The 12,648-nt window shown below is 45.2% G+C and overlaps 1 protein-coding gene across 1 annotated transcript in view; it reads right to left on the bottom strand.

Annotated features, from left to right (window-relative positions):
- The window catches only part of LOC129709032 (ataxin-7-like protein 1), a 67,102-nt gene that overhangs the window by 19,109 nt on the left and 35,345 nt on the right, over window positions 1-12,648 (bottom strand). The window contains exons 6-9 of the mRNA XM_055655146.1: window positions 11,484-11,569; window positions 8,253-8,488; window positions 3,464-3,659; window positions 487-608 (exon numbers count right to left, since the gene is read on the bottom strand). Coding sequence (XP_055511121.1) covers window positions 487-608; window positions 3,464-3,659; window positions 8,253-8,488; window positions 11,484-11,569 — 640 coding nt within the window. The remainder of the gene's footprint in view (window positions 1-486; window positions 609-3,463; window positions 3,660-8,252; window positions 8,489-11,483; window positions 11,570-12,648) is intronic.

Below are 12,648 nucleotides of genomic sequence, written 5' to 3'. Positions count from 1 at the left end.
TTTTCTCTGAGATCTTTGGTTTCCTCCCACACTCCAAAGATGGATGGGTTTGCAGGTTAATTAACTTGGTATACTGTAAATGTAAAATTCCTGGTGTGTGTGGGATAGTGTTAATGTGCGGGGATCGCTGGTCGGTGCGGACCCGGTGGGCCAAAAGGCCTGTTTTCCGCGCTGTATCTCTAAACTAAACTAAAACAAAGCTATTGTGGATATCCGAGGGAGAAAATTCACAGATCTTCATTTCACTAAATGCCAATTACTCCATTCTCCAATTGTTCCACTCATTCCTTGTGAACAGAGGTCTATAAATTATTCTCCTCTGACATTTTATGAGCTTTTAAAAAGAGATGGGATTGAGCTACAGATTATTCCCACAGTAGTTCATCTCTCAGATATTTTTGAGTCCGTTACATTGTACTCTACCTTTCTTAACACAAATGCTTCAATGAAAACATTAATGGGGCATGAAAAAGGCAACATACTGACCTCCACATCTGAGAGTTTAGGTGCCTTTCCACCATGGAATTAAGGGCCATTCGGAAACGATCCAATCTCCTGTTGAAGACGTAATAACCTCGGCTAATCATTCGGGATCCGAAAGTGCAAAACTGGAAAGAAGAAAGGTTAGATTGGGTGAAGGAGTTGATCAGTTCAACAATGGCCACTGTACACCAGTAGTTCATTATGTGGACCATATACGTTGAGAAAAGACCAACTCATGGTCAACAGCTAAATCTTGGCTACAATTTATAGAATTTATAAAGAACAATTGGATTCCGTCTTTGGGGGGGATGCTGTGAAATGCCACAAAAAAAGTAATAGTCATTTAGAATTCTTCTCTAAGGTTTGTTAAAAGAATTACACAAGAGATGAACATTTTTTTTAATCTGAAAGGGGAATAGAAATTATGGGATCTCTACAAGGAGATCAGATCAATGTTAGCCATGATCTGGCTGAAAAATGGAATAGGTTCTTGAGGGGCTCTGTGGCCGACTGCTATTCTGGTTTTTGTTTCAGAGTTTTTTTCCCCCCACTTGTAATCAAAAACTGCTGCTGATGCTGGAAACCTGACATAAAAATAGAAAATGCTGATGATACACAACAGGTCAAGCAGTCACTGCAGAGAGAGACACACACAGTCTTGCTTCAAGTTCATGCCCTTTCATTAGAGGTCTATTCCCTCCACGGATGCTGCCTAACCCCGCTGAGTTCCTCCAGCAATTTTACTGAAGATTCCACATCGGTAGTTTCTTGGGGGTTCACCTTCCATTTCAAATGGAGATGTAGAAAACACCAACATGCTTATTATTTTTTTCATTTCTAATCATCATGTACTTTGTTTCTCTTTTTCTCTCTCTCTCTCTCTCTCTCTGCGCCTGACCTATTGAGTATTGCCAACCATTTGTGTCTTTATTTAATTACTGACACCCTTTTGTGCAGCACATTCCAACTAATTACACAGTGCTGGGGGAGGTATCATTCAAGTTTTGTGTCTGGCGAAAATGGAATTTAGATTGGTCCCACTCCCCAGTTCTTGGTCCAGAGTCCAGCAGGTTATCTTTAGATCCAAAGTGATAGAACTGCCAGTAGTGTCGTTGAGTAAGAGAAGCAACAGGATGTGTTATTCTCCTTTTTCACAAATAAGCCTGTGTGTTCTGTGTCCTAATCTGAGGAAATACATTCTTGCCATAGAGGGAGTACAGAGAAGGTTCGCCAGACTGATTCCTGGGATGGCAGGACTTTCATATGAAGAAAGACTGGATAGACTCGGCTTGTACTCGCTAGAATTTAGATGATTGAGGGGGGATCTTATAGAAACTTACAAAATTCTTAAGGGGTTGGACAGGCTAGATGCAGGAAGATTATTCTCGATGTTGGGGAAGTCCAGAACACGGGGTCACAGTTTAAGGATACAGGGGAAATCTTTTAAGACCGAGATGAGAAAATCATTTTTTACACAGAGAGAGGTGAATCTTTGGAATTCTCTGCTACAGAAGGTAGTTGAGGCCAGTTCATTGGCTATATTTAAGAGGGAGTTAGATGTGGCGCTTGTGGCTAAAGGGATCAGGGGGTATGGAGAGAAGGCAGGTACAGGGTACTGAGTTGGATGATCAGCCATGATCATATTGAATGGCGGTGCAGGCTCAAAGGGCCGAATGGCCTACTCCTGCACCTTTTACCTATGTTTCTATGTTCTATTGGGACTGATGGATGAGGGATTTGAAGCTCAAATCTGGTCGATAACATCCTTCCAAAGCTTTGGGATGCAAGGCCAAAAGAACCACCTTACGCACTGATACCCACAGAATTCTCTGCTCTCCAGTAAAGCCACACAATGAAACTCAGTACGATGTGCAGCTTTAAGGAGGGAGCAGGAATGGGACAGAAATAATTCAACCCTCCTTGTTAAACTGCACTGAAGCCGCCACTTCAGCATCCTGCATTGATTTTCAGGCGGCCATTTCCACTGACCTTGCACAAATGCCATTTCATTCTCCCCCACATTCCCATCAATTCTGCCAGATTTTACAATTCACCTGCACACTCGGGCCAAATGTCAGTGGACTATTTAACCTAGCAACCTGCATGTCTTTGGGATATGGTAGGAAACTAGAGCCAGTGGAAACTCACGCAGTCTGGGAATGTGTAAACTCCACACAGACTGTGCCTAAGGCTGGGATCGAACCCAGGTCATTGGAGCTGGGAGGCTGCACCTCCACTTACTACATGACTTCGCCACCATAATTTGTCGTTGATGGTGGAAATGCAACATTGTCAGGAACGCTCTTGATCAGATGAAACTTTAAACTTTAAACCAAGTCTCCCTCCCAAGTCTGTCTGAAATATTCCAGTTAACAATTTTGAAGAGTGGGGGGAATTTTCCTGATATCCTGGACAAATTTGTACTAAAATCAACATCACTAAGCACATTATATGATTAATAATACATTCCCAGAAGAGGCAAATTGGCTCGAGGTCATGAAAACACTGGATAAATGTTCTATTTTACACCTTAAACAGGGAGAAATTGGCTTCTTTGTGGGAGGATTGGTAATCAGAAAACCTATATATATATATATATATAAAAGGTAACTATTAAAAGAAAAAGGGGGAAGATGAAAATAATTTATTTCACAGCGAGGTGTTATGCCCTGGAATGCATTGCTTTATGGAATGGCAGAAATAGATTCATCCACAATGCTCAAACTGGAAATATATGCAAGATTAAGGGGAAAGGGGAAAGGGCAAAGAAACAACAATGTCACACACATCACCCGCACGCAGTACTAGTAGCAAGGTTGCACGAAAGCAAATAAAAATGTTTTCCTAAATCACTACATAATGTAGTGAGATTAAAACATTTCTCAGCCCCATCTGCTCTGTAGAAGATTCAGTTTAAAACATCAATGCGTCTGGTAAGACAAGTATGAAATGAAGAGAGAGGAGCTGCAATAGAACGTACTGCCAGTGGCTTTGGATGCAATTGTGAATAGTGACAGTCTGGCTTCTCCAGTTCCTCAGGCATCTCTCCATCACTCTCTTCGCTCGACAGCCGGCTGTTTATCTCGAATCTGAAGAGAGGGTAGGGGAGCTCAGAGTGTGGAGCAGGATCAGCTGTGGACCTCTCACAATCAGACAATTCACTTTCCAAGGAAACCCTGTGAAAAGGAAGAAAGAGAATTCAGATGGCACCGAGATACCTCAGCCCCTTGAACAAAGTTCAAATTCACAGTCCCTTCAGCACATACTGATGTATTCCAGCTCAACAACAAACCTATCTGGAGCAGTTTCAGCTCGTGTCAGGCTCAGCGTGTAGCCTCCTCAATATTACCTCATGAAACAGTCCCGGAGAAGATGCACTGCCCTCCTTAAACCCCTCGCCAATGTCCTATGTTTATAACTGATGCATCTGAAGTTATTTTTACAGATTGTCATGCAGTAATCTTCAAACATCCCACCCACCTCCCTTGTTTCTTTATTGATTTTAATTTAGTTTGTTCATTTTCAGTAATCTCTCCCCACCACCCATCTAATGCCTCATGTTCTTGTCTGTATCCATGCTGCTATTAATCCAGCTTCCGCCACCACTTTAGTCATGCAATAAATCTTCTTAGCCCAGTTGTCATCAGTCGCCATTAACACAAGACAAATATATAGTGAGGCTCATCAAACAAAGCATAATCACTTTTACACTAAAGGAATGCTGCAGATTAAAAACACGCTTTATGTGAAAATGTATTTTTCCGGGCAAAACACGTTTCACACAATTTACTGTAGAAACACCATAAATCATGGCAGCAGTAGAATTATAAACTGTGCAAAGTGCTACCAGCAGATAGGGTGCATGTGTACCATCTGCTGTTAGAACTCTGCACTACAAGGACACTGCAGCTCATTATCAGGGTTCTGTTGTCCAGACCAGTTTATTTGTAATGGCATGTTTTTCAGAAACCTGCTACTAACCAGCTGCTAACCTTGACATGTGTTACAGATACAGCAGTTTTTTAAAATAGCAATAAGTCGATTCATAAATAGCAAGACTGAGCCTCATATTCAGTCCTGTAATCTGTGATTTCTAATCTGGGTCAGATGACTGGAGGAAAAGCTGATGAGAGATAAACACCGACATGGACCAGATAGGGTCATGGCGTCCTACAGCATGGAAACATGCCTTAATGCCCCATCAACACTAGTCCCACTTGCCTGCATTTGGCCAGTATCCCTTGAAACCTTTCCTATCCCTGTACCTGACCAAATGTCTTCAAAATGTTATTATGGCACCTGCCTCACTACCTCCTCGTTCCATATGCCCCTCACCCTCTGCGTGAACAAGGTGCCCTCTCAGGTTTCTATTACATCTTTCCCCTCCATTCTTACACCTATGTCCTCTGGTTCTTGAATCGCCTACACTAGATGAAAGACACTGTGCATTCACCCATCCTATTCCCCTCATGAGTCCCAGCCTGCTCAGGTCAGACCGTCGAGTCCTGCAACATCCTTGTTCCTTCTCTGCACCCTTTCCAACTTGGCAACATCTTTCCTATAACATGGTGCCCAGAACTGAACACAAAACTTTAAATACGTACTCACCAATGTTTTATATAACAGCAGCATGACCTCCCAACTTCTATATTCAATGCTTTGACTGTTGAAGGCCAATGTGCCAAAAGGTGTGCCATTTTTGACCACCCTACCTACCCGTGACACCACCTTCAAGGAACTATGTACCTGCACTCCAGGATCCCTCTGCTATACAACACTCCCCAGAGCCCAACCATTCATTATGTAGTAGACAAAAATGCTGGAGAAACTCAGTGGGTGCGGCAGCATCTATGGAGCGAAGGAAATAGGCAACGTTTCGGGCCGAAACCCTTCTTCAGGTTTCGGCCCGAAACGTTGCCTATTTCCATTGCTCCATAGATGCTGCCGCACCCGCTGAGTTTCTCCAGCATTTCTGTCTACCTTCGATTTTCCAGCAATCTGCAGTTCTCTCTTGAACATTCAACATGTAGGTCCTGCCCATGTTGCTTCCAAAATGCAACACCTCACATTTCTCTGTATCAACCGTTCTATCAACCATTTCTCAGCCCACCTGGACAACCGATCAGGCAACCTGCAGCAATGTTTCACAACCATCTTCACGATCGGCAACACCACCCACTTTCATATCATCTGCAAACTTGCTAACCTTGCCATGTATATTCTTATCCAAATAATTGGTATAGTTGAGAAACAGTATTGAGCCCAGCACCAAACCCTGAGGCACACCACTAATCACAGGCTTTCAGTCCGAGAAGCAACTTCCACTATCACCCTCTGCTTTCTTCCATGAAGCTAATTTTCTATTCATTCAAACCATTTCTGCTTGGATCCCATGTGATCTAACCTTTCGGAGCAGCTTATCATGTCGAACCTTGTCAATTACTTGGCTGGAATTCATATAAATATCATATAAATATCATCAACAGCTCTGCCTTCATCAACCTTTTTGGTCACATCCATCAGATTCGTGAGACACGACTGCCCACGTACCAAAACAAGCTGACTAACCCTAACGTCCATCTAAATACACGGTACACTGCCCTCCATAATGTTTGGGACAAAGACCCGTCATTTATTTATTTGCCTCTGTACTCCACAATTTGAGATTTGTAATAGAAAAAAATCACATGTGGTTAAAGTGCACATTGTCAGATTTTAATAAAGGCCATTTTTATACATTTTGGTTTCACCATGTAGAAATTACAGCAGTGAATACTACCCTGGAAGCCTTTTCTTACCTATATCGTTTGTGCCAACATGCACAACAACATCTGGCTGCTCCCCTTCCCCTTTGAAGATGTCATGCAGTCGCTCAGAGACGTCCTGAACCCTGGTACCAGGGAGGTAGCACACCATCCTGGCGTCCCGACTCCTGTCTACATCACTAACTATAGAGTCACCTACTACTACTACTACTACCTGCCGCCGTCCTTGCCTGCTGAGCCTCAGTGCAAAGGTTGATGTCACAGCCCTGCCAGCCACTGCTGCTCAATGATGATGTGTCGTCTGCCCCAACAGCACCCAAGAGGGTGAACCTGTTTTGAAGAGGTACAGTCACTGGGGTCACCTGCACTCCATGTTTAATTCCCTTCCTTGTGGTCACCCACCTTTTCCCTTCCTGGACCTTCGGTGTGACAACTTCACCATAGGTCCCGTCCAAGAAGCTCTCATTTTCCCAAATGGTCCTGTGGCCACCCAGCTGCTGCTCCAGTTCCTTAATGTGGTCTTTTAAGGAGCTGCACGTCGACACGTGTCCCACAGGTGTGGGCGGTCATCAGGGACACCAGCAGTTTCCCTGACTTCCCACTTCCTGCAGGAGGAGCACTGTAACATCTTACCTGCCGTTACTAAATATACATGCTGCTAAATATACAATGCCATGAGCAAACTGAATCTTATCCTCCTCGGTGATAGTCTCCTTGCCGAAGACTCTTGAATGAAAGACTTGCACTTGACCTCCACACAGCACATAAAACACTTGAACGAAAGATTCGCACTTCACCAACACACAACCTCTCTCCCAACACGACTGCTCCGCTAGACTTTGCCATGTATTTATTTGTTACTTAATTTACCAATTTGGATGCTGCACCCAGTCCAGTAGTTAACTTTAAATTGTTCTGCCTCTCTCTTAACAGCCGACTCCGCTAATTGGTCTATTTTCCAAGGCTCCCGCTCTTTTCAAACTGAAAAGACTTCAGCAAGTGGTACGATTTCTTGCTTTGTGGCATTTGGGGAGGGGGCAGAGGCTGTGAGCTCAGAAAATGACTTTCTATTTGAAGCATCTGAGATTGTACGGTTGAGGTGACTGTAGTCTCTAGAATATCTGCGATCTGCTTCAATATATCGGAGTGTTAACATATGTCTGCACACACATTGCAGTACTTGTATTACTGGATTGTGATCCTGAGCAATCCTGAGAGAGACCTTCTAAAGACAGGTCTCGACCCAAAACGCCATCCATTCCTTCTCTCCAGAGATGCTGCATGTACGGATGAGTTACTCCAGCTTTTTGTGTCTATCTTCAGTGTAAACCAGCATCTGCAGTTTCTTCCTACAAGCTATAACCTTTTCCCGATTCCAAGATTGCTGTGGTTAGTGTGAGAATGCCATTGTCATCCAACACCAGAAATGATACATGGGATCCAAATATTCAGTCATGTTCAATCACCACAAATGAACACATCAATATATTGCGCAGAAATGGATCTTTCAGCCCATAAGTTGAAAGCAACTGAAAGGCTTTACACCTGTCGCTGACCAAGAACATGCTGACTTACCATTTAACTCAGATATCCATCTTTTATCCAGAAACCTCACTCAACAGAAAAAAAATATCCAAGCACAATACTGAAAACACTAATTAAGCCCTTACATCCTATTATTTGGGAAAGTGTTCAAAATTTACACTAAACTTTGTTGCGAAAAGCATTTTTTAATTTGACATTTGATCAGGTTGGTTTTTGTTTTAGACAATAGACAATAGGTGCAGGAGTAGGCCTTTTGGCCCTTCGAGCCTGCACCGCCATTCAATGCGATCATCCACAATCAGTACCCCGTTTTAGGATGTGTCTCCTTGGTTTAGTCTCCCCCATTAGAGGAAGGAATGTCAACATCATTATCATTTACCGCTAGCCCCTTAAATAGCTATATCCCAAGAAAGCCAATGATGTGTGAGAATGGTTGGGTGCTGGAAATTTGGAGCATACCTGGAGCCAGAAGAGCAGACAGGCTTTGTGTTTCTCATGGGGACTCCTGGCATCACTGAACCCCAGCCTCCGGTGGTCATCTCCTGCACAGGAGAAAGTGGCACTGCCTCTTTTGCCTGCTGCTTTCTCTCTCGCCCACCTTCCTTGTTCTTCAAGCTTGCCCGATGTTCTGCCAGGAGCTCGTCGAATGCCAGTCGCCGCCCAATCACGTTCCTTCTCTGAGTCAGGGAGTGCGTCTAACACAGGGTGAAAGGTGACAGGTCAGCTGACAAGAGGAGTGGGGAGGGGAAGAACAACATGCATGTATATCGCAGAGGAAAACACGGCAATGTTCCTCACTATCTGTGAATATTTGACAGCAAGCTCCAAAGAAAGGTAGAGAACTTCAGAGGTTCTGGTCGGACATGGCAGAGCTCAGGGACTTTCCAGATACGGAAAGTACTGCCACTGGTGAAATCAGTGTACAAATATGGAGTGCGGAATTGAAATAATTAACTGACAGAGGAAATACTGAGTCCAGGTGTTAATTTTCAAACAAGTTGCTGCCTCACAGCGCCAGTGTTCAATCCTTCAGGTGCTGTCTGCACGTATTTTGAACGTTCTCCCTGCGTGAGTTTTTTCCGGATGCTCCGGTTTCTTCCCACATCCCAAAGATATGCAGGTTTGTGGGTTAATTGGATTGGTATAATTGCAAATTGTCCCTAGTGTGTGTAGGATGGCGTTAGTGCGCAGGGATCACTGGTGGGCCTAAGGGGCTATTTCCACACTGTATCTCTAAACTAAACTAATTTAAAAAAAGGATAAGGGTCTTACAAACCACTGAGATGTCAATATTGAGACCACTATAAATGAGCTGGAATGGTGGTCAGCACTGGCCCATCGAAGTGGCAGTGCGGGGACGACAACTTCACTGGACAGGAATTCCAGTGTGAGCATTGCATCAAAAGCTCGCACCGAAGGAACACTGCAGACAGGTAGGCAATCCCAACGGAGTGCTGCACTGACAGACAGGTCTCACCTACAGAGAGAGAACACTGCTCTGACACATTGGGAATTTTGGGAAGGTACTGCCACATCAGACAGGCAGCTCTAAGGAAAAATTGCATCAAACAAAAATACAGCTAATTCTCTAGTTTATAACAATGAAGCATATAAGCTTAATATGCTTGGCTGGTTTGCAGATTCAGAGCAGTTCTAATGCAGTAAACCCTCATTTTATTGGGCCTCTTTATAATGGATTTCGGTCATAGCGGACTACCTGCCTGCAACACCCCTGGCTAGCACCACCTTCCCGGCTGCTTACAGCCCCAGCTTCCAACGCCATCCCCGACTCGCTAGGTGCACTAGTGAACTCTTCTTCACCCACCGCACGGTCTGGTTCATGTGGCTGTTGTTGTGGCTCACGTTGTCACCCCTGGGGACAACAATTTCTTCAGGCTGCTGCCGCTGTCAAGATGCGCTCGGTCACCATGGGGCTCTCTCCCCTCTCACCAGCTCCCTGCTTTGTCCGCTCCATCGTTAGCCCCTCCACCGTCACCCCCTTCTCCCGTCTCTCTGTCCACTCGGCCTCTCCCCCACCTCCGCACACATCACCGCCGCTGCCTCCTCCTCCTCCTCCCCTGGAGTAGCTGACAAACTCCACCCCGGAAGATGCGACAGCAGGTGAGAGAGGAGGGAGCCCCGTGGTGACTGGGCGCGTCCTGTCATTGGCAGCGGCCTGATGAAAATGCTGTCTGCCAGGGGCTACGTGAGCTGCACCAACAGCCGGGTGATAGTTGGTGAAAAAGGGCTTGCGGGCGCAGACCAACGGCAGACCAGCGGCTGAAGAAGGGTCCAGACGTCACCTGTCCATGTTCTCCAGAGATGCTGCCTGACTTGCTGAGTTAAGGGCCTGTCCCACTTACGTGTCCTTGGCACGCAAATTACTCGACCTCGTGGTCGTGTTGAGCCGCGACGGTACCGCGAAGGTCGCGCGCGATTACATGCGTACGCACAGCCGTCTGGAGCGCGTGACGTCATTTGAAGATGGATACAAAGCAGGAGTAACTCAGCAGGACCGGCAGCATCTCTGGAGAGAAGCAATGGATGATGGTCCGTGTCGAGACTCTTCTTCAGTCTGAAAAGAAGGGTCTTGACCCGAAACATCGCCCATTGCTTCTCTCCAGAGATGCTGCCGGTCCCACTGAGTTACTCCTGCATTTTATGTCCATCGTCAATTTTCTAGGCCCCGCTATGGACCTAGAAGTGGGGGCGGATCCGGACCGCAACGGCCGTGAGCCCCAGGCCGAGTTCAGCGATCATTTGACTGCTTCTGCTGCTGGTGGAGTTGAGACGTTGCGTCGCGCCAGGGTCTTGGGCCTGTCCCACTTTGGCCGTCAAAAGATTTTGTTCGCAACAAAAATTTCGGAGCCCCGCGCGATGTCGCGCACAACTCCATACTCCTCCGCGCTTCTCAGTGGGACCGGCCCCGCGCGGGCCTATGATGCCCGTGAGCCTCAACGCGACCAGGAGGCCGTGTAATTTGCATGCCAAGGACACGTAAGTGGGACAGGCCCTTTACTACAGCACTTTGTGTCCTTTTGTGTATTAACCATTATCTGCCTTTCTTTGTGTCAACTACATACAATGATAATACCCTACACAGTTGTACCGAACAATCAGCAATAATATCAACCCCCGCCCTCACCACCACCCACCCCCCATGGTCTGTTATGATGAGGGTTTACTGTAATCAGTCAGGTTTTAATTGCTCCTAGATTGAAGGATGAAGGTCCTCCATTACTCCTGCCTGATGTGAGAGCAAAATAAGGGACACCCAGAGGCAGGAAAGGACCATCACATTTGTCCCACACGATAAGGGCTGGAACTTTGACAAACACTGCCTCCTTCCTTTGGCATCTCCTGAGGTAATAAAGCCCAAGGCCAATAAAGGGGGAAAAATACTTTAAAAAATTCCTCTTCAACCCCCCAGGGAACTGAAACCAGATCACACGCACAAAGAGTTAGCTACAAAGTCGAGAAAGCTTTCCTTTTGCTTCATTATTTACTTCACCAACTCCCCCCCCAAAAATGACTAGAACACTTACAACTATAATTGGTTTGTTTTATTTCTCATTACAAATCTATATGTCCAGGCGTTTTAAATGCTGCAAATGAGCTGCCCTGAGATTTGCTTGAGAAGAAAAAACAAGCGGCAAGGAAAGTTGGGGGCCGCAGGGGTGTAAGAGTTACCTTACAAGTTAATGAACGTGTGCAGTGCTTCTTGCTCTCTAGATCCATCACTCCGCCGCAGTGCTTATTGAGATCACTTTCTTTCTCTGTTGAGAGATTAGGTAAAGGTTATGCAATATGACAGATGCTTCTTGTTAAAGGCCTAAAGCCTCCTCACAACTTCATTTTGCCCTACAGGAACATTTAAATGCAGTTCTTTTGGAATAAAAAAGGATCAATCAAGTAAGTTTGAAACATTTTCCCACAGTATTTTATTTTTAAATGCAAAATTGATACTGCGGGGATCAAAAGTGTTTAATCAGTGGAGCAGGATGATTAAAAATCATGGATTGGCCAAGAGCTTCAATATATGCTGCGGAACTGAATTCCATAATGACAGCTTGCATTTACATTGTTATAGAGTCATACGGCATGGAATGACTCAAGCCCTTCAGCCCAACTTGCCTATGCTTACCAAGGTGCCCGATTTACACTAGTTCCACCTGCCCAAACCTTTCCTATCCATGTACCCATCCAAATATATATTAAATGTTATCATAGTACCTACCTCAACTACATCCTCTGGCAGCTCACTCTATATACCCACCACCCTGTACGTCACAGTAATGCAGTGCCAGGGTTGAGGTAGTCACTGCCTTATAGAGACCCAGGTTCAATCCTGACTATGGGTGCTGTCTGTATGGAGGGTGCATTCTCTCTGTGACCGCGGTTTTCTCCATGAGCTCAGGTTTTCTCCCACACCCCAAAGACATGCAGGTTTGTAGATTAATTGACTTCTGTAAATTGCTCCTAAGGTGCAGGATGCAAAACTGGGATAAATAGACTAGTGTGAACGGGTGATTATTGGTCGGTGTGGACTCAGTGGATCTGTTTCCACGGTGTATTTCTAAACTAAACCTTTGTGTGAAATAGTTGCCCCTCAGGTTTCTAGTAAATATTTCCCCTCTCACCTCAAACCTATGTCCTTTAGTATTTGATTTTCCCTACTCTGGTTAAAAGACTGTACATCTACACTATCTCTTCCCTTCATGAACATAGAAACATAGAAAATGGGTGCAGGAGTAGAGGCCATTCGGCCCTTTGAGCCTGCACCGCCATTCAATATTATCATGGTTGATCATCCAACTCAGTATCCTGTACCTGCCTTCTCTCCATACCCCCTGAT

The sequence above is a fragment of the Leucoraja erinacea genome, chromosome 24, assembly GCF_028641065.1.
Source record: "Leucoraja erinacea ecotype New England chromosome 24, Leri_hhj_1, whole genome shotgun sequence".
NCBI classification, from domain to species: Eukaryota; Metazoa; Chordata; class Chondrichthyes; order Rajiformes; family Rajidae; genus Leucoraja; species Leucoraja erinaceus.
Note: the sequence above shows the minus strand (reverse complement) of the source record. Positions and strands in the feature narration are given on the sequence as shown.